Below are 24,426 nucleotides of genomic sequence, written 5' to 3'. Positions count from 1 at the left end.
GTCCATCAGATACCACGGAGCCTTTTGATTTACCCAGCTCTGAAGATAAGTAATTTACCTGGGATTTTGCTCATTTTTGTTTGGCTGATTATATCAAGGAAGTGAACTATGTCCTTGTTTTCTTGATTTTATGTTGCATTTATGAATTTTAAACACTGCAAATGTGCTAATTCATTGATGAAAGACAGGTTCTTCCCACAATGGACTGGAAAAAAGATATCTTTAATAATGAAGACCTTGAATTTTTAACATGCTTCCAGTAATACAAAAGCGGTGGAGAATTCTGTAATTGCTACAACTTGAATAAATTGATTCTTTTTTAAAATATCTTCAAACACACAAACTTGCGTTCCTCATTAGTAGCACACTTTAAGTTACCAACCAAAGCAACCTATATCCAGGATGTGCAGCTGAAACACTGCACCACCCAGACCGGGAGCTTTATTTTCATCCTTCTGTCCGAGCAAAACACACACACCAAGCTACAAAGCTTCTCACAGGCATAAAGTAAAGATTTACAAATGTAAAACGAGTTCTTTACACAATCATCCCGACATGCTGGGACACAACTTTGCGCAGGGCCATTGCTAACTTGCCTGTACTGGCCATAGTGCTAATTGCACAATTTTCATTCTAATATATCCATTGAAAATTAGTTTACCAACAGGCTTGGTCAAAAAGAGTCCATTCCTTACTTTACACAGATTTCAGTCATTCAGTAAAAATGAGATAAGCATTAAAAAAGCGCAGTGAAACTAATTTAAAGCCAGCTTAGCCATTCTCAACATATTGAATTACATTTGAGAATCCAGAGAATCCAAATAGTATGCAAACAAAACCACTTAATAAAAGATGTGTACGTATACATACATATAGATACAAACACATTTTTATATATACGCACATATATATAAAATGTGTGTGTATATGTATTTTATACAAAACACACACACTGCAGGGAGTGTTATCCTAAATACTGGAAAAGATCGGTCACAACACTTATTGTGCTTCATTTTTATTGGGATCAAAGCCAGGAGCAGCGAGCTACAAAATACAGTGCAAACCTCTTAACACCCCAGACATCTATTACTAAAACCTCATGTCCTAGCCAACCAGAAGTCCAAGCAAGATTGACCAAGAAAACAAAAAGAGCGTAAAGTGTCAGCAATAATGAAATTGCTCTAAATTGGTTTTAGATGCTGAAAGAAGTCCCTCAGTCACAGAAGGCAGCCTATTTGGCTAGATCAAAACCACTGCAATTACAAAAAAATAAATGAGATCAGCAGTGGCAGTTGTATGAATAGTAACTATGAGAAGAGGAGCTATGCAGCATAAAAAGACCTCTGGATGATTAAGTATTTCTTTCTTCTGCGCAGCTCTTTTCTCAACAAGCACACAAAATAGAACTCAGGTAAAAGGACACTTACTCACCATTTTTCACCTGGTTTCTTAAGAGAATAAGGTTTATGCCATCTTGCTGTCTGCACATCTGTCATTTGCCACATACATCTGCAGTGGCCTTTGAATCCACTCTCTCATTTCAAACCTGATTTTACAGAGTTGGAGGAACCAGATACTTCAGACCTCTACTTTTTTTTTTGGGGTGGAGGGGGGCGTGGGGCGAAGAAAAAAGCGTCTGTGGGTAAGGTAGACAGAAATTAGTGCCCCAGCCGAGAGGAAGGCAGTTATAATCCAAGCCTTTATTCATTCAGAGGGGCAGCGTTTAGCATGCAGGCAGCTCGAAACCAGGCACAGAACACATTGCAACTCCTGCAGGCAAATAAGGAGATAAGAGGGCATTCACAGCAACGTGTGCATGAGGAGCAGAAGGTGCTATAAAGGGGATTTAGGTCAAAAATCCATAGGAAACCATTAGTTTTGCTGCTTATAAAGCAACCTGTTACTTCTCAACATTATTAACAGCCTCTTGAGCATCATCCAGAGACCATGATGAAAACACACTTTAATCACTTTTCTTCTTGGCACATTTCTAAAAGTATTTCCAAAATTGCCTCCACTAATATTGAATAAATTATCTTCCTGCCTTCTCTTCTAAGAGGCAACACATTAGAAGTCATACTGTAAAAGAGGATACGCTGCAAGTTTTGCTGAAGGCCACAGTGAGATTGCTGGCAAAAGAACTGAAGCCCGAACATCCCCAGCTTCCCGGCCCGCACCTTGGTCCTCCCTCGCGCAAAGCATCCAAACCTCACGGCGACTCGTTCTGCAGGTGCCGGGCGTAGCAAGCGATCTTTACCCGTGGCCCCTGTGCTCCCTGGATGCCCATTTCACAACAACTTTTGCTTAAATGTCTTTCTCTGCTTTTTCTTTTGACCAGAAAGCCATGACAAGCAGGAACAGAGCCAAAATTTTGCTGTGTTGAAATCAGAAAGTAGTATCTCCTTGCTCTCCCACCTCGTTAAATGTAACAGCTTTTAAACTGCACAAGAAGCAAGCATGATACAGCCAGCAGCTTCCATCACTTCACAGCTCCAGCTTATTGGTGTGAACTCCACAACTCCTTTGAGCTGGATTAAAAAAAGTCTCTGTACAATTAGCACTGCCTAATTACCTGACTGCCCGTCACAGCAAATACAGAACGAGCAGTGGAACAACGGCTCCAGAGAACTCAGATTTTCCAGTCTATCTTTGAAACCTAGAACACAAAAACTATTTCACTCTTAAGTTTATTTAACTCCACTTGTGTAACATTCTGGAGAAGCCTTCTTCCAGCTGTCAGGCTTAACGACCAAACATCACCTATCATAGAATGGTTGCGTTTGGAAGGGACCTCTGGAGGTCACCTGCGCCAGCCTCCCTGCCCAAGCAAGGCAATCTGGAGCAGGCTGCCCAGGTCCACGTCCCGTCATCTTATGAGTACCTCCAAGAAGGGAGACTCTACGACCTATCTGGGCAACCAGCTCCAGCGCTTGGTCACAGTGAACAAGGGTTTCCGATGTTCAGATGGAACCTCCTGGCTTCCAGTTTGTACCTTTGCTGCTTCTCCTCTCATGGGGCGCCACTGGCGAGAGCCTGGCTCTGTCCTCCTCGCACCTTCCCTTCGGGGAGTCATATGCATTGGTAACATCCCCTCAGCCGCCTCTTCTCCAGGACAGTCCCAGCTCCCAACCTTTCCTCAGGTGAGATGCTCCAGTCTCTTAACCACCTTTGTGGCCCTTCACTAGACTCTCTCCAGTACGTCCATGTGTCTCTCATACTGGGGAGCCCGGAACTGGACACAGCACTCCACGCGTGGCTGCGCCAGCGCTGAGTAGAGGGGAGGCTTCCCTGCTGGCAGTACTTTGCCAACGCAGCCCAGGATACGATCAGCCTTCTTTGCTGCATGGGCACATCACTGGCTCGCGTTCAACTTGGCATCCCAAGTCCTTTGCTGCAGAGCTGCTTTCCAGTTGGCTGGCCTCCAGCACATACTGGTGCATGGGGTTGTTCTTCCCCAGGTGAAGGGCTCTGCACTCCCCGTCACTGAACTGCACGAGGTCCCTGTCAGCCCGGTTCTCCGGCCTGCTGAGCTCCCTCTGGGCGGCAGCACGATGCTCTGGTGCATCCGCCACTCCTCCCACTTTTGTCATCAGCAAACTCGCTGATGGTATATTCTGTCCCATCATCCAGACCATTAATGAAGACGTTGAACAGGACTGGACCCAGAGGGACCTCAGCCATCCTGCTGGCAAGGATGCCTTTGTCCTGCCTCAGTGAGGAGGATCCCACCTCTCCCAGGCAGACCCTGCAAACAGGGTCCCATGGTTGTAGAACCCCAAACCCCGTTGCCAACACAAGCTCCACAACCAACTGCTGATGTGCATTGCCAGTGCCCTCCTCCTCACACCCTTTCCCCTAACTGGGGGGATCAAGGAGACCACTACGCAAGCCCCTGGGTTCCCAGCAATCGTCCCCAGAGCTCTGTAGTCAGTATGAATGCAAAAACGATGCTCTATGTAATACAATACATACTGACTTGTATGTAAAACCTATACATCCGGGACTTCAACAACCCAAGACCTCGGGACTTCAACAACCCAAGACCTCAAAATAAACATTTAAATGTTTAGAACAAGGTATGTATACATATATAAATATATATATATATAGAGAGAGAGAATATTCTGCATGGGATTAGTACTATTATTGGGTGAAATACTCTATTTTAATGAGTATTTGAAATGAATGCTGGTGATAAGGCAACGCTGCAAAATCTTAGGCTTATATGAAATCAAACCTGAACCTTGACTAAGGTGAAAAGAATAATAAAAAGTTTTCCTTATTTAACTGGGTAAAATTTAACTCCTCAAGGAAACAAAACTCATTTAAAAAAATGCACTATCTGTAATGATTACACTTAAACCGCAGAAAAAAAATTACTATTCTGAACACCATTCAAAGGACATAATAATGGAAATTAAGTGCTGAAAATTCCTCGTGCTCATGCAATTTATATCTAATTTAACTTGGAAAGGAAGCCACTGACTTCCAAAAGATGAGTTTGGTCTTAATTTCTTTACATTAACCACAATAAAAAGACACATCTTAAAAATCTCTTTGGAAAATTATACAAATTACCTCTATCCTCTTATAAAACCATTTTCTCATCTTTAACTTAGTATGAAAAAAATCACTAAAATATTAATACAAAGCTGAAGTGTCGCGGCAAAAATAATTTTCAGAATGTGTTTATTCTTCAAATACTAGTTAATTAAAAATGATAGCATTTTTTAAAAGCCAGAAAAACAAGCTAATATACTAGAGAAGTGCTATAAAGCATGTACAGTAAGCAGGTGGAAAACCTTTAGTTCTCAAAGTTGTTACCGTGCATGTAAAATAATTGGCCAACTCATAAATAGTCCTTATTGAAATAACTAAATTAATAGCTTGTTAGAAGAATACAGACAAATTATACAATTCTGTGAATTAGTTACAATTGAGAATACAATGTAGCACTAAATATAAATATCAGAACCAAAGACAAAAACAAAACCAAGAGATGCAGACTCTGCTCCTGGTTTATTCTGTGACCTTCAGAAGCCTCCCTCCCTGCGCTCAGTAAACCTTTCTACTATATAAAGCTTTCAAATGCTTTACACAAAGCTCTCTTAAGAGCATTACACAACTTCCTTTTATATGCACTTTAAAAAAAAAAAGTATTTTTAAAATATTTAAATACTGCAAAACCACTTTTTAGGCAAAGATCTGTTAAAAAAGAGACTTCACCAAGCTGTTCTTGGGAAAGAAAAAGCAGTAATAAATTTTCCGTAAAAATGATAGAAACAAGACCCCCGTTTGCAAGTTTTCCAGTCTCTCCCAATTGTAAAGAGCCATGTGCATGCTACAACATGCAGCCCAATTCTACATGGTTTTTCACCATTTGATACTAGGCAAAATAGGCTGTATAAATTCATTCGTTTTGTGAATTTAAGCAGTCTAAAGCTGTTCTAAGAGAGTGAAGTTCCTCAAATATGCATCAGGACCCTTCCAAGGACACCAAGGCATGAGCCAAATGCCTTCTCAGGACCACCTGGAATTCCGAAGCCAGCTCTGCAGCCCCCAAACAGCCAGCAGCTTCCCCGTGCTATTTTTTTGGTCTCAATCCAGGCAACCATGTCTTGCGTGTCAGAAATACTACACAACCTAGGTGCAGACCTACGTTAGAGATACTGTCTCCTAGAACCCGTTCTTTTGTTTGCTAAGTCTCTATCTTATCAATGAAGACTATTTGTATTAGCCTACACTGGTTACACAAAACAGTGAGAGAAGACCTCGGCGATGATCATGGCATATTTCAAAATGCACTTTGCATCTCTGGAATCACTGCAGCCTTCTGCGACACATCTGATACTGTCAAAAACAGGTTTCAGGCAAAACATTATTCATCTGACACTGTTGATATATGTTTTATCTCAGCCACGTTACATTCATTGCAACATAGCAGATGCCAAAATCTAGAATTAGACACAGAAGCCACATAAAAATGACAATGCACCAACAATGGGTTCTTCAGCATTATCATTTGTCCATTCTCACTATATTCCTGTATTCTAACCCTTCAGGCATCTTGCTGTAGAAGTGATGATCTGCTGCCCTACATCAAAGAATCTAAAAATTCTGGAGACCACCTGATAGCTACAGTACTAACAGGACTGACTCAACGAAGGCATTTCACACAACAGAAGACAAAGTTCAGTCATGCTACTACGATCCTGGACTGCTCAAGCACACTGGTCACACTGTTGAAGACGCTTCAGTACAAAGGTATGATAATCTAACTGTAAGTACCCACCCACCTAATACATAGCCCCATAAAATCTTTGGTCTGGCTATGAAAAGCTACACTTCAGAAGCCACAACAGGAGCCATTAATGAGTTATGCAATAAAAAAAACAGCTTGTCAGCAATTCACACATAGGCTGATGACCACAAAAGGAGTAAGCCTTTTACAGCATGGGATTTGTGGCAACTGCAGCTAAGGATCCCCAGAGCTAATAGTTAAACTACACTGGATTCCTTACTCACAAATTTCTATGTCTTCAGGTTTAGGTCAGCAAGAAGTGTCCAAATTTTACTACTTATCCATGCCACCAAGAAAATTGCCATTCTGTATTAACTTATAGCTTCTCATCTCTCGTAGTCTACATTCTGACAAAACAACCTTGGAAATGCAAATACTAATTTTTACCCCCGCCTCCAATTCTAGGCTTAATCAACTAGAGTTCCTGTAGATCATTTCTTCCAGGTAGTTCTTCATTGTTAGCTGTGCTCAGTACTTTCACACTACTTGGTCAACTCAATTTTATTCTACCCATTAAATCCATCAGTGGCAAATTCAAAGGTATTTGAAGACAGTAAACTGCAGTTAAAATTAAGAAGTGTCGACAACTACATGACCATACCATTCACCGTTCATCTTCACCCTTCAGAAGACATTTTGAAAAGCAAGGTTCTTTGTATATTCTCACTGAAAATGTTTGAGGACACAGTTTTGAAAAGCAGTAGAGCCTTTTGAAATCCACAATTCAGTGCTGTCCTTTGGGAAACAGCCCTAACCAAGCAGGATCAAGGGGGTCCAATATTCCATATACAACTTCTCAGTCAAAAGTGCTTCTGCAGTAGTCACTAACAGAAAAAGGAACACCTTCCAGGGAAGGATTTGCTACTTGAGAGATTCAAATAGCGATACAGCTCCATGCTGTATCACTCATGTATCATAATTAGTTGTTCATTATTTGATAAGAGTGGATTTCAGCTAGTCATCATTAATATTCAAAGTAAAATTCCAACTTGGGTGATCTGCCCGCAGCACGGCACATACTCCAGCTGCAACTCCTCCCTATTACGAGGACAGGTGTATGACTGACTTATTTTTGTTTGGTTTTATGAGCCAACTAAACTCAGATTACCATTTGAAAGAAGATTTAGCTGATGTAACTACTAAGTGCTGCGGTCCTGGATGTTCTTTAATTACAGAGCTTGTCTACCTCTGGCCTGAGCCACTCCTGCTTGTTAGCCCAATTTTTAAGCATAAAACTAACCAGACTGCAGGAAGGAAAAAGAAGGCTGTACAATGTTTCTGCCGTACTAGTTAGAAGTACAGACTCAGAAAAATGCCTGGCGATAATAATAGGAAATGGGCATTACCAGGGCAAAAGGGGGCAAGGAATCTCACAGCCAAGCAGGAGTGGAAAGGATGAGAGCAGAAACAGCACTTCCCATAGCATAAGCTGCCACAGAACCAAGAGCCTGAGCCAACCCCTTAGTTTGAATGTTTTACAGGTAAACGAGGCAATCTACTTAAACTCTTAGTTTTTTAGACCCATTTAAAACTTATTTCGAAAAGCATGCAATAATTTGGTAATACGCAAATTTTAGCAGCAGGTCATTTTTTTTTTCCTATCTTTTCAATCCACTTGTTAAACATTTGAAAATATCTTGTGAAACCCTAACACATCCCATTCTTTGAATGGAACCTGACAAAGTCAGACTCTGCTTTAAAGATGCACTTGTTGCTGTTCCATGTGTTAATGACAAACTCACTTTGAACCCACACCACCAAGCTGAAGAAATCCTTAAAATCATTTTTAAGTTGTTATTCAGTGAAATATTAACACCCCAACACCAGGAAAAAACATGCAATAACGCTGATGTTCATTAATATTGATGTGCGCTTTTAGCTTACTGTTTATTAAAAAGATTTGTAGTCCTGTTTTTCTTTTCAATATAAATAACAGCAACTAAATGCCATATAAATAACTGCTATCAGATACAAGAATGGGCAGGACCACATCATCATCATCATCTTTACCTCTTTAATTTTGTTCCTCTTCTCTCGGATATCCGGGTCTGCTGGTTCTCCACTGTTTATGCCTATAAGATTTGGTAAAGGAACAGGGGGCAGTGGCTTGCTGTCTTTCTTTTTCAACTCTTGCACTACTTTGTTCTTTTCTGTCTGAATCTCAGCTTGAATCTCATCACGTGATTTCTTCAATTTCTCCTTAGCCTCTTCCAGAGCCTTTTCATGATCTGCTCGGATCTTATTTCTCAGACGTTCCTCTTCTTCTCTAGAGACACAAATGCTAGTCAGCATCTCAGTACTAAAAACACATTGTTATAAACAAACTGCAGCTTCAAAACAGAAGCCACATCCCAAGTTGGTTTACTCTAAGTAATTCTAATGATTCAGACAAGTTTACTGAATTATGTTAGTGCACAATCCTACACGATTTTTGCCATGAACCCCAAAAGAAAACCAGCGCACCCATCAGCAACACTATTGTAGAAAAACGTATCATTGGGGTTTTCTAGATTATATCTCGGCACCTTTGCTTGTCTGCTCAAGAACTTAGAGAGGAGAAGCTCTGCACCCTGTACTTCAACTACAGGATGCGTGCAGAGGCACATCTAGCAATCATTCAGTTTAAAAAAAAAAAAAAATCAGAAGGGCTCTTACTCGCCTTCTGCACAATAAATACATCGCACACAACTTGTCAAGATCTGAAGTAACCACTAAAAAAAAAAAAAAATCGCAGCCACTCCTTTTATTAACAGCAAGGTGTGAGCTGCAAGAGTTGCAAACCCCACCGCGGCATGTTTTGTCTTGAATTCAGAGCTCATTGTTCCAATCAGTACGGTCCATAAACCTCACAAGTTAAACGCAGAGTTAATTATAAAGCCATTCAGGAACGTAAGAGCTTTTAGAAAAGCATGATTTTGAAACTCACTGTCAACAAAACCAACATCATCTTGGTTCTAAGCACAATCTTCCATAATGATCTTTAATGATCAGTAAAAGTTTTGAGATTCACACACAAAATGAAGAGCGCTGTTTTAAAGCCTGGGTTAAACAAGACGTTATTCAAACAACAGACAAAAATAACCCAATCCGGTCCTAAAATATTTCAAGGCATCAGAAAGACACACGTCAGAGTCAATATAACACCACCTTTTCAAGCTTCTTTAAAATATAGAGTTGCTCAATGAATAATGTAAGCCAAAATAGTTGTAGGGATTTAAAATAAGCACTACTTACAAAAACCACGTTCCCTCCCTGTTTCCTCCCCCAGGCAAAAACACTTTTTTCCTCAAAGAGCATTAAGGAGTAGAAAGTGGATAACGGAAAGGAAAGAAGGCAAGCAGCAAGCCACGTAAGAAATATCAAGCTTGGCCTAACTGCTTTTAGGAGGAACAGAGCCGCTTGACCCATATCTCACATTTTTCCCAGTATACTGAAAATGCACCAGTGAAAAGGAACACCAACCAGTTGATAGGCGAGTATTAGAACAGAAGAGCTCAGCTGGAAGGGACCTACGGCGACCATCTAGTCCAACTGCAATTAAAAGCCAATCCAAAGTTTACAGGAAAAAAAATAAACACAAGATTGACAACTGTTAACCAAACACTGACAACAAAAATAGGAACGTATCTACATATTTAAATTGGGATACTCTTCCTACAAAGGTTATTAAAAATATTTGACAAAGTCTACGATAAACCAATAATCTTTCCAGAGATTCAAACAAATTTTAAGTAACTCATTGGGGTGCTGTGTTGGAATATTTGGGGATACGGCCAGATCTTACTGAGCTTTGCAAGTATAATAGAACTGGGTTTATTCATCTCGCTGGTCAAGATCATGTCATGTCTATTATAGAGCACTGCTTCACCTTTACAAAAAAAGAGCAAAGAATGAAGCTAATAATGAGTAACTTGCCCAGAGTTATGACAAAACAGTATCAGAGCAATCCCACCAGACCGGGCCACTTTGTGCAAGGTTTACGACTGTTGGAGTCCTTTGCCTAAGGAGAGCCGATTTTAAGTCAAAGTGCAATAAATCAAGCTTTTCGTTCCAGAAATCCACAGTTCGAACCCCCAGTGCACCGGCCCTGACTGCTCAGGGCTCAAAACCATCCAGTATATTTTTAAGTTAAAATTTATACAGCTCTTTGCTCCAGTCTTTAGCTTAGGCTCAAAAGCTCAAATAGAGACTTTTTTTAGGCGCACATTTTATTCTCAATTTGGCAAAGCCTGACATCGCTTGATGTCATCCGGAAAATAACTTCCCAGTTTCCAAGCCAATGCGCGTAGCATGCAGGAGGAAAACCACGGCACTAGAACAGAAATGCTCTCAGCAAAATGCATTGTTACACAAAGAGCGTTTTATCAGGCCTTACATTTTTCTTAAGTGCTATTAGGTTTGCATTTAAAAAAAAACATAGTAGCATTATTACCTTTCGATATTTCAGTACCAGAAACACAATGCAAGGTTTCAACAAATGCACTGACTGGAAGGCATTCAAGCTCAAGTTCTTCAGCCGCTTTTCTCAATATGACCCATGTCACATCCATATTTCTCCCAAAAAATAAAAAATGAAGGACTGAGCTCCTCTCTTTGACTGTCAAATCCAGGCTCATTAACACTGTTGAACAGTAACAGTCCTCCTCTCCCTCAACTGCAGAGCAAAGAAACAACTTTCCAAGTGGCAAAAGACTAATCTAAAGAGAGAAAATACAAGTAATACCATTTAGGATAAATTTTACTTCTTCTATGACCCTTTTATGGGGGAAAATAACTTTCCTGTATTCCTGTAAAAGTTACTCACGTTCTATTGTGGTAGCAACATGCTCAATTCAGTAACATAAGCAGCTGAAAATTTCTATCAGCTGAAAGATGTGAAACCATAGATCTGTAGTCTGGAAAGCTTTTCCGAGGCTAGCAGAGGGCTCTGCGCAAGATGCGGCTAGAGAGAATGAGAATGAGGTTGCCAGAAGGAGAAATCGTTCCCCACAGTCATGTTCTCACCAGCCGACAGCACGCTGTACAGCAGCCAAAGAGATGGCTTACAGAGAACGAGAAATGGGAAGCGGTACTGAACATTTAAGAATCAAAATACTTGAATGTGGGGGATAATATATTTTGGAGGTACGTTTCTCATTTTCAAAACTCAGTTTCTGGAGGCAAGTGACAGCCTTTACCTACTAACTAGGTCTACCAGATCTACTAACATTTTGTTAACAGATATTGAAATTCTTTTTGCAATGGATCAACCATCACTGAAAAATCTGAATTTTTAGAAAAACAGGGTAACAAAGTATCTCAGACCTTAATAAAAACATGTTCAAGGAATATCCACGTTAACCTAATTTGAAGAGGATGCTTTACAATGAGTGTGCTTTATTCATAAATAGCAATGTTTTTGATAAAACCCATGGTTAACATGCATGCCCCCAAATACGATCCCCTGTGTGAAAACAATTAACGATGTTTGAGTCGTTACAGTGAGTCCGACTCACTCAAACGAGTCGCTGGCGATGGGCTCTGTGCACCTTCACGATTTTGCACCATCAAGTTCAAGTGCCACGAAGATTTTGCCTTTACCTTGCCTTTGCATTGTCAGTCCCAGGCGTTGCATACAACAGTAATAACAAAAGCTCCATCGCTCCACCAGCTTCATCTATTTCTAGATTCAAACTGCGTGAAACAGCCATAAATTGGAAAACAAGTTTTGAACTCACGTCTGTTTACGCTGCAGGAACCACTATATAAACAGACAAAAGCTGCTGATTCCTACAGCACTGTAATCCAATTAGAGTCATTAAGGAGGTTTGAATGACAGTCTGCTTTCCTTCAGTCACCCAGCAGAATACCTAAGTGTCTGAAGAAAATACAGAGACTCAATAGAGATGAAAACTTCTAGCAGTAACCGTATGATCAGCTCCAAGTCTTCCAGGAAGTGACATTTTGAGACAAACATCAGAAAACAGTAAGATGAAGAGAAAGGTCAACAGGTATTTGAGAGAGTTTATAGGAGCTCGTACAAGAGCTGCTTCTGCAGACAGATATTCTCTGTGCAATTACCAATGATGGACAGCACGAGCTACAAGAAATGTCATATTCTACATTCCAGCTGAAGACATATTTTACCAAATATATTAACGTATATGATCCTAATGGAAGAAAAATCACACCCCTCAATACCAATACCACATGTTTCTTCTGAGTTCTTAAGCAACAAGAACTAAGTGAAAACACAGAACAAAATTAAGAGAACGAGGAGATTGGAAACGTGGGAGCAGCTGGCACCCCCAAAGTCACACCCAAAGACCAACAAGCTCCCCATACAGCATAAGAAACAGCCAACAACAGTTTCATGCATGTAGGTAGCACTACATTCAAACACTCAGAGGTAAAGAAAAGAGACCTCAGAAAAGATCAATCTAAAAATATAAGGTTGGAAAGAATCCCAGCATAAACACATACACCAAAATGTGTCAAACAGTCTCCCTGTCCAACTACCCGCCCCATCCCGCTCCTAGGCAACATAAGCAAACTCTTAAAATACAGAGTATTTTGAATAAATCTTCAAAAACGTTACCTAACAGAAAGCTGCTGCTTCCTCCTAGTCACCCCAACAGCTTATTCTAAAGCCTCAAGACAGAGGTTCAAGTACCATGAAACTACAGCTGTAGCTACTTTAAAACAAGCAATATTATTAAAAGAATCTGTGATTAGACTATTTTTGCCAGCAAGAACCATCAACAGACCTAATAATTAGGATCTGAAACTAGAAACAGGAGCGAGTTTTTTTAAACAATCACTGCAACTAACTATTGCAGCTGCTTAGGCAGGAACACTGCACGCTCAGAGCATCCGTGAGCTCTCTAAACGTCATTCAGAAAAGACCACAAATTGTAACACCTGATAACCGAATCACTAACCGAAGCTTCACGTGCTTTAATCACGCACGCAGCAGTGAGCCTGCTGAACTTCACGGCCACCACAGCTTCACTTGCCAAGGCAACGAGTTTTAAGTCTCTCCTACCCGCTGTGACACAACAGGCTCCTTCGAAACCGAATCGCAAAAAACCAAAAATGCTTTCAAACTTCTTAAGATCAAAAAGGCAATGAAAATTAGAACGGAGTCAAGAAAGGAAAACTGGCCACCAGCAACTGTGCTCTCAGACTAAAAAGCAGAGCTCTGGGTTGCTGTAGCAGAAGGACAACCCGTTTATTATCGTTTGGATTTTCAGCAGATGGATAGGCAAGAACTGTTAAAGCACATCAATGTTTGTGTAAGTCTGGCATCCAGAAACAAACCCCTGTGTGGGAATTCTGAACTTTTACCCTTTTGTCAAGTTTAATCTTCAACCAGAGGCTACTTTCAGAGACACAGTGACACAAAAGGAGAGGCACTATTTTTTTTTTTTTAAAGTGTGTGTGTGTGTATATATATATCTTAGAGTCAGTGCCTAAAAAAACATTTCACATGTTAACTACAAAATTTGCTCTTCCCTCCAATCTTGCAGCATACACGATTTTATAACATCCGCACATACTACAACCCCATCGTGTTCTCCTAGTATATGGAGAATACACATTCATGACACACAAGGACACTGGAGATACATACACTGCCCCTCATTGCCCAGAAAATTAACCCAAATTGCAGATTCCTTGAGCCGTTTCTTTAGACAAAGGTGACAGTAGAATTTATTTCTAGCAAGCGGTTAGAATCGCGTACAACGTGAGTACTGCTCCTCAAACCCAGGGAACGTGGGACAGAATCCTTATCCAAGTCCTCTCATCCCTCTCCATCCAGCTTCCGAAGTTGTTCCTCCTGCCGTTACCCCTCCCCTTGACCTTCTTCACGTGCCTCTCTCCTGCCTCCCTTTACTGTGACTTGTACCAACTTGGGCTCCGCTCGCTTGCTTCCTCGGTCTTCTACGAAGGCATGGCCGCCGCTCCGAACACCAGCCCTCCTCACTTTCATCATTCAACTCCTTTGGCCCATGCTAGGGAGAGGAGAAAGTTAACTCGCTGACACAGGCACTCTTCTCTAATCCTAAATACTCCCTCTTAAATTACACGCAGACCTCCTCCAAACAAAACTTCCTTCCATTTCTGTGCGATAAATAATGTCCCTAATTGATCTCTTTTGCAGCCAAATCTTAGACCAAGAATCCGGGCCTTCAGCCACCTTCAGCACTGCTCGCAAAAACTCTCCTATGACGGCAGCTCACAGATCCTGTTTCAGATCTGCTCCCTTCTCTAAACCGAAACCTCCGTCCCTGACATTTCCGTGTCGATAGCTGGCTGTCACCTTCAAGCCAAATGACCTGGAACTTAACTTTTAATCTTCCTCCCACGTCTTTTGGTCAGCAGTGGAAACTTCTCCGTTGCCCACATTGCCAGCGCCTGGGCATTCTTCCCATCTCCTAGACCTTGACTACACCTAAGTTGTTCTGCTTAGTTTCCATGTATTTTAAACACAGCCTTTCTTAACCCCTACAGCCAGAAGCCCTCAGAGCTTGATCTTGTTCTGTGCATCTAGCAATTCTGTTAGGAAAACAACCCACCTCACTACTTGCATCCTTACATTGCCTTTCTGTATTTTTTTCTCCTGCAAAGACTGTAATTCATTATATGTATTTTTCTAGGCACAAGAGAAAGAAAACGTGGCCACTTCTAGATGTCCGATATGTTAAATTCATGGATTTCCATGCTGATCATTGAAGGCCACTGCTGCTTGTTACGCCTGTATCCGTCTCTACCCAACTGTTTTCCTTTGTCTTGTAATTTAGGCAGGGCCTTTGGAAGCAGCTCTGGAATGAGGACAAGCAAAACCCTTGGGGAATGTATTTAGAGAGAATTTCAAAAAAAACAGATTGAATGGGCACACAGAACTTGCAGAAGGGAGTGGAGAGTTGAAGCACATCCCTTATGCATGAAGAGCAAGCCCTCTGCAAAACGGAAAGCCAAAAAATTCCTTAGTATTGCTAGGTATCTTTTATAAGATTTTGGAACATAGCCAGAACCTTCATAAATCAACATAAGGTAATACACCCAATTAAAAACTTCATTAATAAAGTGCATTAACGTACAAGACCTCTCTTGTTTTCTTTCACAAAAGTACAAAACACACCTTCCAGTTAAGAACAGACCAGTACAGATTCCACTATCAAATGCAGAACATGTATAACTTTTAAAGGAAAAAAAAAAAAAGCCACACACGCGGCAAGGAGTCATCCTTCGGGAATTATTTGCTTCCTCTGTTACGAATGTTAACATGAACAGAACTGGGAAAATTCACCTGGAGGTTGTTGAGTGCCGTGCCCATCAGCAAAGGCATTTGTTCCTCACCTGCCTACAGCAGCCAGGTAAATCCCAAGCATCAACCCAAAAAAGGAGGAGGGTGCCAAGCTCAAGTCGGTGCCTCTCCTGGGAGCTGAAAGCGCTTTCACAGCTGGTACAGGCAGCTTAAGCTTTACTAGTGAAGAAAGGTAGATGTTTCCTACAAAACACGCCAACAGTTGCGCTCACGTTAGCAGGCAGGCATTTGTCAGCGCTAAGAAGGGTCACTAGAGACTGCGTAAGCACTTCAAGCTTACGTGAAATTTCTTAGTTTTGTAGTTACAGCATCAGCTGAAACAGATTTTCAGAAGAATCACATCAACATTTTTCAGACTACAACAGCAATGAACGCAACTTTCATTAGTGAGGAGCAAATAAAAAATATAAATTACACAATGCTTTATACAAGTTTTCAACTATACAGAAGCAAACTCATTCAGATTTTAGTGTCTTAGTGTCATTCAGGTACGGAAACGCTTTGTTAGGAAAAGCAATAGATGTATAAAGTTCAACAATGTAGAGTTTTCAATCACTACAGCTCTATCAAACACATCTCATTTAGATCCTTTCTGCTTATACGATGTAAAAGAGAATACAATTAGATTTGCCTCAAGGCACTAACATATAATCAAAAGTAGGCATTATTTCAGAATTTTTGCTGATTAAAGAAACTTCATTTAACAGCTGCAGCTAATTACTTTTGTGCAGAATATTAAGCCTCTGCAGAACAAGGTCTTAAATCTGACTGTCAAAGTACTTACAATGGTAATACAGAGGAAAAAAAAATATTTTTTAGGAATCAATCTTACTTCTAAAAAAAGGACACTGAAAAGCCTAGATCTTACTAAAAGTTTATGAAATTTAGGATCTCTTCATGTTTTATCAAGAAACCTGAATGAGAAGAATGCTGCTACCTGCTCTGTGTGAAAGGATTTTAAATAGCTTCTTGCCTCCCAGCACCATACTGACTGGAGCATCAGATCTTCCTTTCCCATTAGTACCCCAACAAGACAGATGTGTTTGGTTTTTTTTTTATTTTAAGTAATAAAGATGGAAGAACCTTACAAGAAGCAGGAGTGAAAAACACATATAGACTATAGGAATAAGAAACAGAAAGAGAAGTTAGTATCGAACAAAAGAACTGAGTAGGATAAAGAGTTAGACATGAGGAAGAGAGTAAGAACAAACATCTGAAAATGGAGAGTTTATTTCGATGCGGGATTCAAACAGCACCAAAAATAGTAGGATAATTTCAACTCAAAACTGCAGAAGCCTACTGCAATTAACAATGTCAAACCACAGAATTTTTACTCTAAATCACTCTAGGTAGCTGAAAACACGGCTGTTGTACAAGTTTAGATATGTATATAGCAATGTATCAGGGTAGTTACACTTTACTCACCGCGGTCAAGTCTAAGAGAGTAAGGACAAACATCATGCGTGCTATATTATTTATTGGTATAAAAGACAGTTTGATCAAGGCAGAGTAATACATAGCTGGTCCTGTGATATGAGAAAGCAATTACGCAGAACTGGGTTCTCAGGCGAGAGCAGTGCGTCATCTCTGCTTCTTATTAAAGGTGGATTCTTTACAAATAAGCACATTTACCTAGAGGACAAAGCAGTCCCGCTGATGTTGATGGCACGGATCAGATACTGAAGCATATGCTCAAGCAGAAATAAAAGAAACCAGAGCACTCCCATTGCACAGCATTGAGCTCTTAAATATTATGTCCAGTCCACTATTACTGCCAAAAACTAAGTTTCCAATAGGCCAAAAAAAAAAAAAAAAAAAAAAAGGCAAAGAGACAAACCTAGCAACACAAGCCAGGAAGGAAAATAAGCGTGGTGCATTCTATGATTTGGCATATACCAGAAAAGTTGCTGCAAAGTCTGAAGCATTACTGTATTTTCCTTACCACCCGAAGCTCATCATGCTACAATCTTTACAAAGGTTGTTTATTTTTCTTTATTCCATACAAAACTAAATATATACACTCGTCTTTCACAATGATAAAAACAAACCCCCTTTGATGGCAGCTTTTTCCCCCAAGAAAACCACAGTCCTACTTAAGCTGCCCAATATTAAACAGAATCCTAAAATTAGCCAGACCTAGACGGCTAATTTTAGATTCAAAAAATAGATTCAAACACCTGAAAACCAAGAAGACTACAGGTTTCCGCTACACCTTAATCCTCACCCTTTTAAACAACATGAAGAGCCACATTAAAGTTGCATGTGCAAGCGCAGAATTAGCACTTCCTACGCTATTCAGCATTTTAACATTCTCTGGAGTGAAAGTTTTGGGCTTTTTTTGTTTTTAAATATAATTCTTACATAATTTTTTTTACCTAAAGAAAATCAATCATGGGTCCCTTCTCGTACAACACCAGCAACTGTTTCAGTATATGCTCTATGGAAGCTTGCGCTACAGTACTGACTTGCTACTCCTTCACCCTCTGTACTAGCTACACTGCCCGAGCTGTGCCAAGGCGGGATGCTGGGTTCACAATCTTAGGTCTGTACAGGAATTTTGGGAGGAGATGGGGACAGAAACAAGAATGATGCGACCATCGTACTCAACTCCAATCATACGTGCATTACACAGCATCCTTGCTCTCCCTTCTTTCCTGATCTTCTTTGCCCCCAGAATTACAAATCCCCGCTTTCACACATGATACTCCCAGAGGAGGAAAAAAAGCTCCTGGAGCTATGCAGAAAACCTTCAGGAGTGATTGAGAGGACCCAAACAGCCTCCAGAAATTGAACAAGCTTTAGGTAGGAGCCTTCGCCAGCTGAGAAATTCTTCTTCCTGCTGCTTCCTCACATGGTAAAGAAGAAAAGGAATTTCTTAGCACGTATATCCGTTATCGCATGCTCTTGTTCAGGTAGTTTGGCCCAATAACAGATCACGTGATATTAGTTCGACTAATAAGCTATGAAGAGTTTCCTAACATTTCACCTGAGATACAGGGACAGCAATGTATGAGAGAACGTTCAGGCAAAAGAGGAACGGGCTTTTACCTGTTTACCTTCACAAGATATAGCTTGAAAACACTCCTGCGGCAGATATCAAGGCCAGCTGAAATCCCTACGTAGGAATGTCACAGAGAAAGCTGCATTAATTCCTTGCAATAGAAGTGCTAAATATAAACATATTAAATACTGAATATACCAGGACGGCCTCCCTCTCCACACGTGGTAGGACAGATGACGCTTCCGTGACATTCCACGCGGACATTATAAGCTTGTTCTAAAATTAAAGAGGAGACATACTTGAAAAGAATTTGCCAAAAAAATCCACCAAAAAAACCCCACACTAAACGTGAGTCCAGGAAGAACAATAATAGAAAGAAGATAACTCCTGGTCTATTCTTGTTTTGAAAAAAAGACCAAGCAAACCATAAAACAGACCAAGAAAACTTTTCAAGCAACAGTTAACAAGCAAACACTTCTATTAACCCACTTTCATATAGTTAACTTGATTCTATTTTGTTAAGAACCAGTTTTATTTAGTTTTCGGTAACAATCAGAAAAAATTTAAACACACCAACTGTGAGCAGCAACATTTGGCTGATTTTTGAAAGTGTCAAGTAAGTAACCTTAAGGACAGAGCTCAAGACACCAGAAAAGAAAAACAGGGTGTCAAAAGACATCTGCTGTATAGAATTGTGTTTGGGGGCAGGGGGGTGTTTTTTTAAGGAAACGAAGCAGCAGCAGTCACTAAAAATCATGACGATCATTTTAACATCCCAGTGATTCAAAATGGTAAGGTTGGAGCTTCACATCCACAAGAGACTACCACTTCAGCTAACAGAGGATGGCGGCCTCCTGCTATCAGTTGCTATGTAGGTCAGCATCAGAGGAAGAGAGAAATACCTTGACAGGGTTTCACACATATCAGCTTGCAGCAGAAAAAGAGACTCCAGCTACAGTTTCACATTGTATTTAAGCTGATTAATACCTAGCTATTGCCAAGTGAAAGGTCCTACTCAACCTCGCACCAGCTCTGGCACTTGTCAGCGGCTGGTGAACTGATGGAGGGCCTTACCACAGGAGGCTACCTGGGGGCTTGGCAGCGCTCTCCTGGACGCTTGTTTGTTCCGAGGCTTTTTGCATGGGGTTAGCTCCCTGAATTAGCCGATGGTGGGGCCAGATGACAGCCAAAACTAACACAGGTAAAGAAGCAGGAGCAATCTTCCCTCTACAAAAGAGTCCACACAGCCCTCCCTTAACAGAGCCTGCCAGAGACAAATGTGTAAATTGTAGCGTTAAGATGACTGGTATAACAAGAAATTAAACTAACTGTAGAGCTCGGAAGTAAACAGTCAAAGGCAACAGTAATAAGGCGAGGATCTGCGGGAAGCTGAGGACTTCTGGATAAAATCACGGTGAGACAGATGAAGCGACTGGACAACCCACACAAGCCCCAGAGCAGAGATCACCAACGCAAGCACAATCCGTGGCAGGTGAAGCTTCGGGAAGTTCTTCTGACCAACCCAGAGGGGACCCAACTGCAGACCCAACTTCCAGTCGGCGAGGAAACAGCACCGCCTTCACCGTATGCCCGAGGCGGAGAAGCCCACCTGTGTGGGCTCATCCCTGGATGAGTAAGAGTTGCCCACCGTCAGCACGGGTCCCCTCTCCTGATCACCAGCCAGACAGCGCACGGCTTTCCTGGCGTCGCTGCAGTGAGGCACTGATGGCCAGAAAATCAGCGGTTCTCTAGAAACAAGGCAACTAGCATGTGCATGATGCTTGGATGTCCACACGTCCTCCTGATTTACTAGGTTAAAGATTGGTTGTGTATGACTGCAGCGTTAATAATACGACCAACAATAACAGCTGGAATACTGTTTTATGTAATAAAGGATATTATAACTCTGTATTCCTTGTGTTGGTCACCATCTCTGTGCAAACCGTTCTTTAAGTTTCAGGGCTTTAGTTGCCCTACAAAAACAAGCTCCCTTACTCCTTATGCTGGTACTCAGGAGACCAGGCAGCAAGCCAGTTGGCCTGTGGTGAGCTGAGCCAGCTGAAAAATCACCCATCACTTCAGGCCAAATCACATCTCCTAACTGGCTGACTGCCCAAACACTGCTGTTGGGGCAAGGATATAGGCAAGATTAAATAGCTGGGGACACAGCAGAACAGGACGTGAGCTTCAAGTGTTACAGATCCGCATGTTCAGGGACCTTAAAATTAGAGCCCAAGCTATAAAGATCACGTTTTCTGCACACACACTAACACGGCCATTAACCCCAGTCACTCCCTTCCCCACCATCACCTCTGCCCCCTCACTCAGCCATATGGTTTCCTCTCCTCTAGGTTATCCTAAGGATATTGCTTCCTCCATTGAATAAGAGTCACTCCCTACCATCCTAAATTTTATTTATGCCTTACTGAGCACCAGCTTGCTTCAAGTGTCTCCTCTATCCAAGGCCACTTTGATTAGTCTTTGATATCTCACTCGGCCAATGCCCACCTCTTCTCATACCTCAAACAATGCTGATCTTTTTCTACCTAGGGAAAAGGGGAAGAAAGCAAAAGGCACTATTTCACAGTCATCCCCCCCCCTTTTATTTTGCTCTGTGTGCAGTTCCCATCTCCAGCTTCCACAGAAAGACATTAATTGCTGCTCCTCACCACCACCAGGGCCCTCTGCAAGCCCTGGCTCAATATCCCCCTCCAGGTTCCTGTCCCTGATCAGGCACTTCTTTCCCTTTTCCCACCCCCTATACTGGAAAAACGAGAATTACATTAACTGAAGCGATGTCTTCTTCCCGATGTCTGCATTCAAAAGGGGGACCACAGCAAAGATGGTAGCTCCCTCCTTTTACACCATGAGTCTTCTCGGCGGCCTGACCTCCAGCAGTAAACCCCAAGACTCTCACCAGCTGAAGAAAAACAGCTGGAGAAAGTGAGCGATTTAAAGCCATAGTCGTGATATTAGTATGGTCTTAGTCTAAACATTCTCAATTGTTTAAATATAAAATAAGTTGACAGCAAAAATACACATAAAGAGAGAAAGGCTATTGCAAAGTGAGAGCAGCAAACAGCGCATCACGTAGCCTCAGAGATGGCAGACTTTCAGGTAAGCAGATGGTAGCAGACTTCTCTGCATGGGAAACCCTCTGGCAGGTCCTCCAGCGCTGCAAGGAAGCGACTTCCCTCACACAGATGTTCTGTCGACACGAGCTACCACACTTCCATAACGCTGTTTCACTCACCCAGCCGCAGTCGCTTTGCACATCCCAGAAAGAACAGTGCTTTAAATATCCTATTGGAAGTTCACACGTACTGCTCAGACTCATCTTCCTCCTCCGCCTAGAACTGTTACCATACAGCTATATGGCAAATCGATACCTGTATATCAATGTGTTTAAAATACGAATAGCAGTCAATATGCATGGCTCCATAAGCCATGCACTAAAATGTTGTATGGCAAAGAGCTTGAAGAGGAAGAGGAGGGGGAAAACCCTGGGATCTACTGTACGAGACTGACACGAGCTCTTCATTACAGGGCAACGACGCTACTAGGGGTGTGCAGCTTAGTCCAAACACAGGTCTACAGCAATTTCTCTTGACTTGCTCCTCTCGCCACCAAGGCGCAGCTGTGCACAACCCTCCTGGCTAACACAGCATGGGTGCTAGTCCCCTGGCCTCGCTGTGGCACGGGAGCAGCGTTCCGTTTGTCCGAAAGACACAGATCGGCTCCTTGCCCCACGGGACCGGCAGGACCACACCAGGCACCAGCGCTCCCTTCCCTCTACCTGGCTGCAGTTTAAAAATGTAGCCCTGCTTCACAGAAACTGGAAGAATTATGGGGCAACAACGGGGGAAAAAAAAAACCAAAACACCATAATTTGAACTCAGTTTCAGAATATCAATAGCTTTCAGAAGGTATTTTGTGACGTGTCGTGAGAAAAACCCAGGTGAAACAGGAGCTGCAGGCAATGTTCTGTTGTTAAACACAGTCCTTACTTATTTCAGGGGAAAAAAAGCCAAATATATATAGCACTTATACTGTGATTCAAAAGGTTTTCGTATAAGAGGACAGACTGCAGTGTGGATATAATTTAACAGTACTATCGGATTAATTAAAATAGAAATACTCTATGAAAGTTCTTCTCCCATACAGCACCACCAGGACTGGTTAGAAGGAAATAAGAGCAAAGCTTTGTATGTCTCTACTTGGCAAATCAGCCAAAACAGTAACTAAAGATAGAGCAACAAAATACCTGGAAATCATGACGTATGGTCTAATCTGCACTGTTCCACAGAGCAAAACTGTATCTCATTACTCCCAAAGTTCTTTAATCTTGTCAATAAAGCAGAGGATGAAAGACAACTGTGTGACAAATTATTTAGCCTTCCAGGTGCTTTTAGTAAGTTTCCACATTAAAATAATCCACCCTGCTAATAAATTACACGATTTTGATTCAAGAGACAGATCATTAGGTGTTGGGGGTCTTTTCCTTTTAAAAAAGGCCAGAAAAGCAACACCGGATCAGTAATTCCACACCCAAAAAAATATAATAATGCAAGGCTCACACTACTCAGTACACTTATGACCAGGGAAAGCAGGTTTCTGCACGTCAGAAGAGACGAGAGTCCCCATCACAGAATCACAGAGTGGCCGAGGTGGGAAGGGATCTCTGGAGGTCATCTGCTCAAGCAGGGCCACCTAGAGCCAGTTGCCCAGGACCATGGCCAGACAGCTTCTGCATACCTTCAAGGATGTAAATATCATTACCATAAATTATGCAGGGGAGTTTCCTCATGTATGAGCAAACTGCAGAGAATACGAGTGATGAGCTTCACTCTGAAAAAGACACCTTCCCAACTGAGTAGACAATATTGTTGACAGCCAACTAGATTAGTGAAGTCCAGCACGTAGCCTAAGGAATGACTGACCCATAAACAAGGTAAGGATGTCGGCACCACGATGGTAAATGCAACAGAATGCAAAAAAAAGTATAAAAGAGGAAATTGTGATGATTAAACTACTCTCTCACGTTACGATTAAGTCAGCTAAAGATGACTTGGCATTCTTCGGGAACTGCTAAGCAGATCTTTGTTCATATACATCTGCAATAAAAATATTGTCAGGATACAAGCAGTGAAACAAAACACAGAAAATGAGCAATGTTTCAGTAGTATATACATCTGGAACTCTAGTACAGTAGTACATCTAGTATATATGTCTAGAGCTATCATGGATGTTTTTCATAAACCTATGATAAAACTAACAGATTAAACTAAAGCAATGAAATGTTGATTAACAGCTATCAGTGCTATTTCCAGTATCAGTGAAATACTTTAGTATTAAAATGTTTTACAGACTACATATACAGGCTTTAGATGTATGCCACAACAGATGAGTTGGACACAAACTACTCTTGACGTGGCCAAGACAGAAAATACACAGAAGTACTGTAGCCCAGAACATGAATCTAAAACAACGGAAGAGCTGGGGATATAAAATGTCTCAGCGACTTGATCTTTGAATTGTCTTCATCAACAGAATCTCAGATTTTTCAGATAGCTTTAGAAACAGTACATAGTACCCACTGTGTTATCTTCCTCTGTTGATGTGCTTAATACAGTCACATATACATCCAGCACGTAAAGTCAAATTTCTTCCTTCTCCACCACCGCCGTAGTCAGCTTTCTAAATTCCCCAGCAACAAGACGCAGCTCATGGACAGTTGTAGTCATAACATTAAAGTCTGTTTCACTAGCTCAAATGATTAAGGCAACTTCCTTACCTCTTTTTCATGAAAAAGAG

At 41.4% G+C, this 24,426-nt stretch overlaps 1 protein-coding gene across 2 annotated transcripts in view; it reads right to left on the bottom strand.

Annotated features, from left to right (window-relative positions):
• The window catches only part of MAN1A2 (mannosidase alpha class 1A member 2), a 140,799-nt gene that overhangs the window by 103,428 nt on the left and 12,945 nt on the right, over nt 1-24,426 (bottom strand). For both annotated transcript variants that reach the window (XM_082304291.1, XM_082304292.1), the window contains exon 2: nt 8,312-8,567. In XM_082304291.1, coding sequence (XP_082160417.1) covers nt 8,312-8,567 — 256 coding nt within the window. The remainder of the gene's footprint in view (nt 1-8,311; nt 8,568-24,426) is intronic.

The sequence above is a fragment of the Platalea leucorodia genome (assembly GCF_965183815.1).
Source record: "Platalea leucorodia genome assembly, chromosome: 2".
NCBI classification, from domain to species: Eukaryota; Metazoa; Chordata; class Aves; order Pelecaniformes; family Threskiornithidae; genus Platalea; species Platalea leucorodia.
The sequence above is the reverse complement of the archived record's forward strand: the minus strand, read 5'-3'. Positions and strand labels throughout refer to the sequence as shown.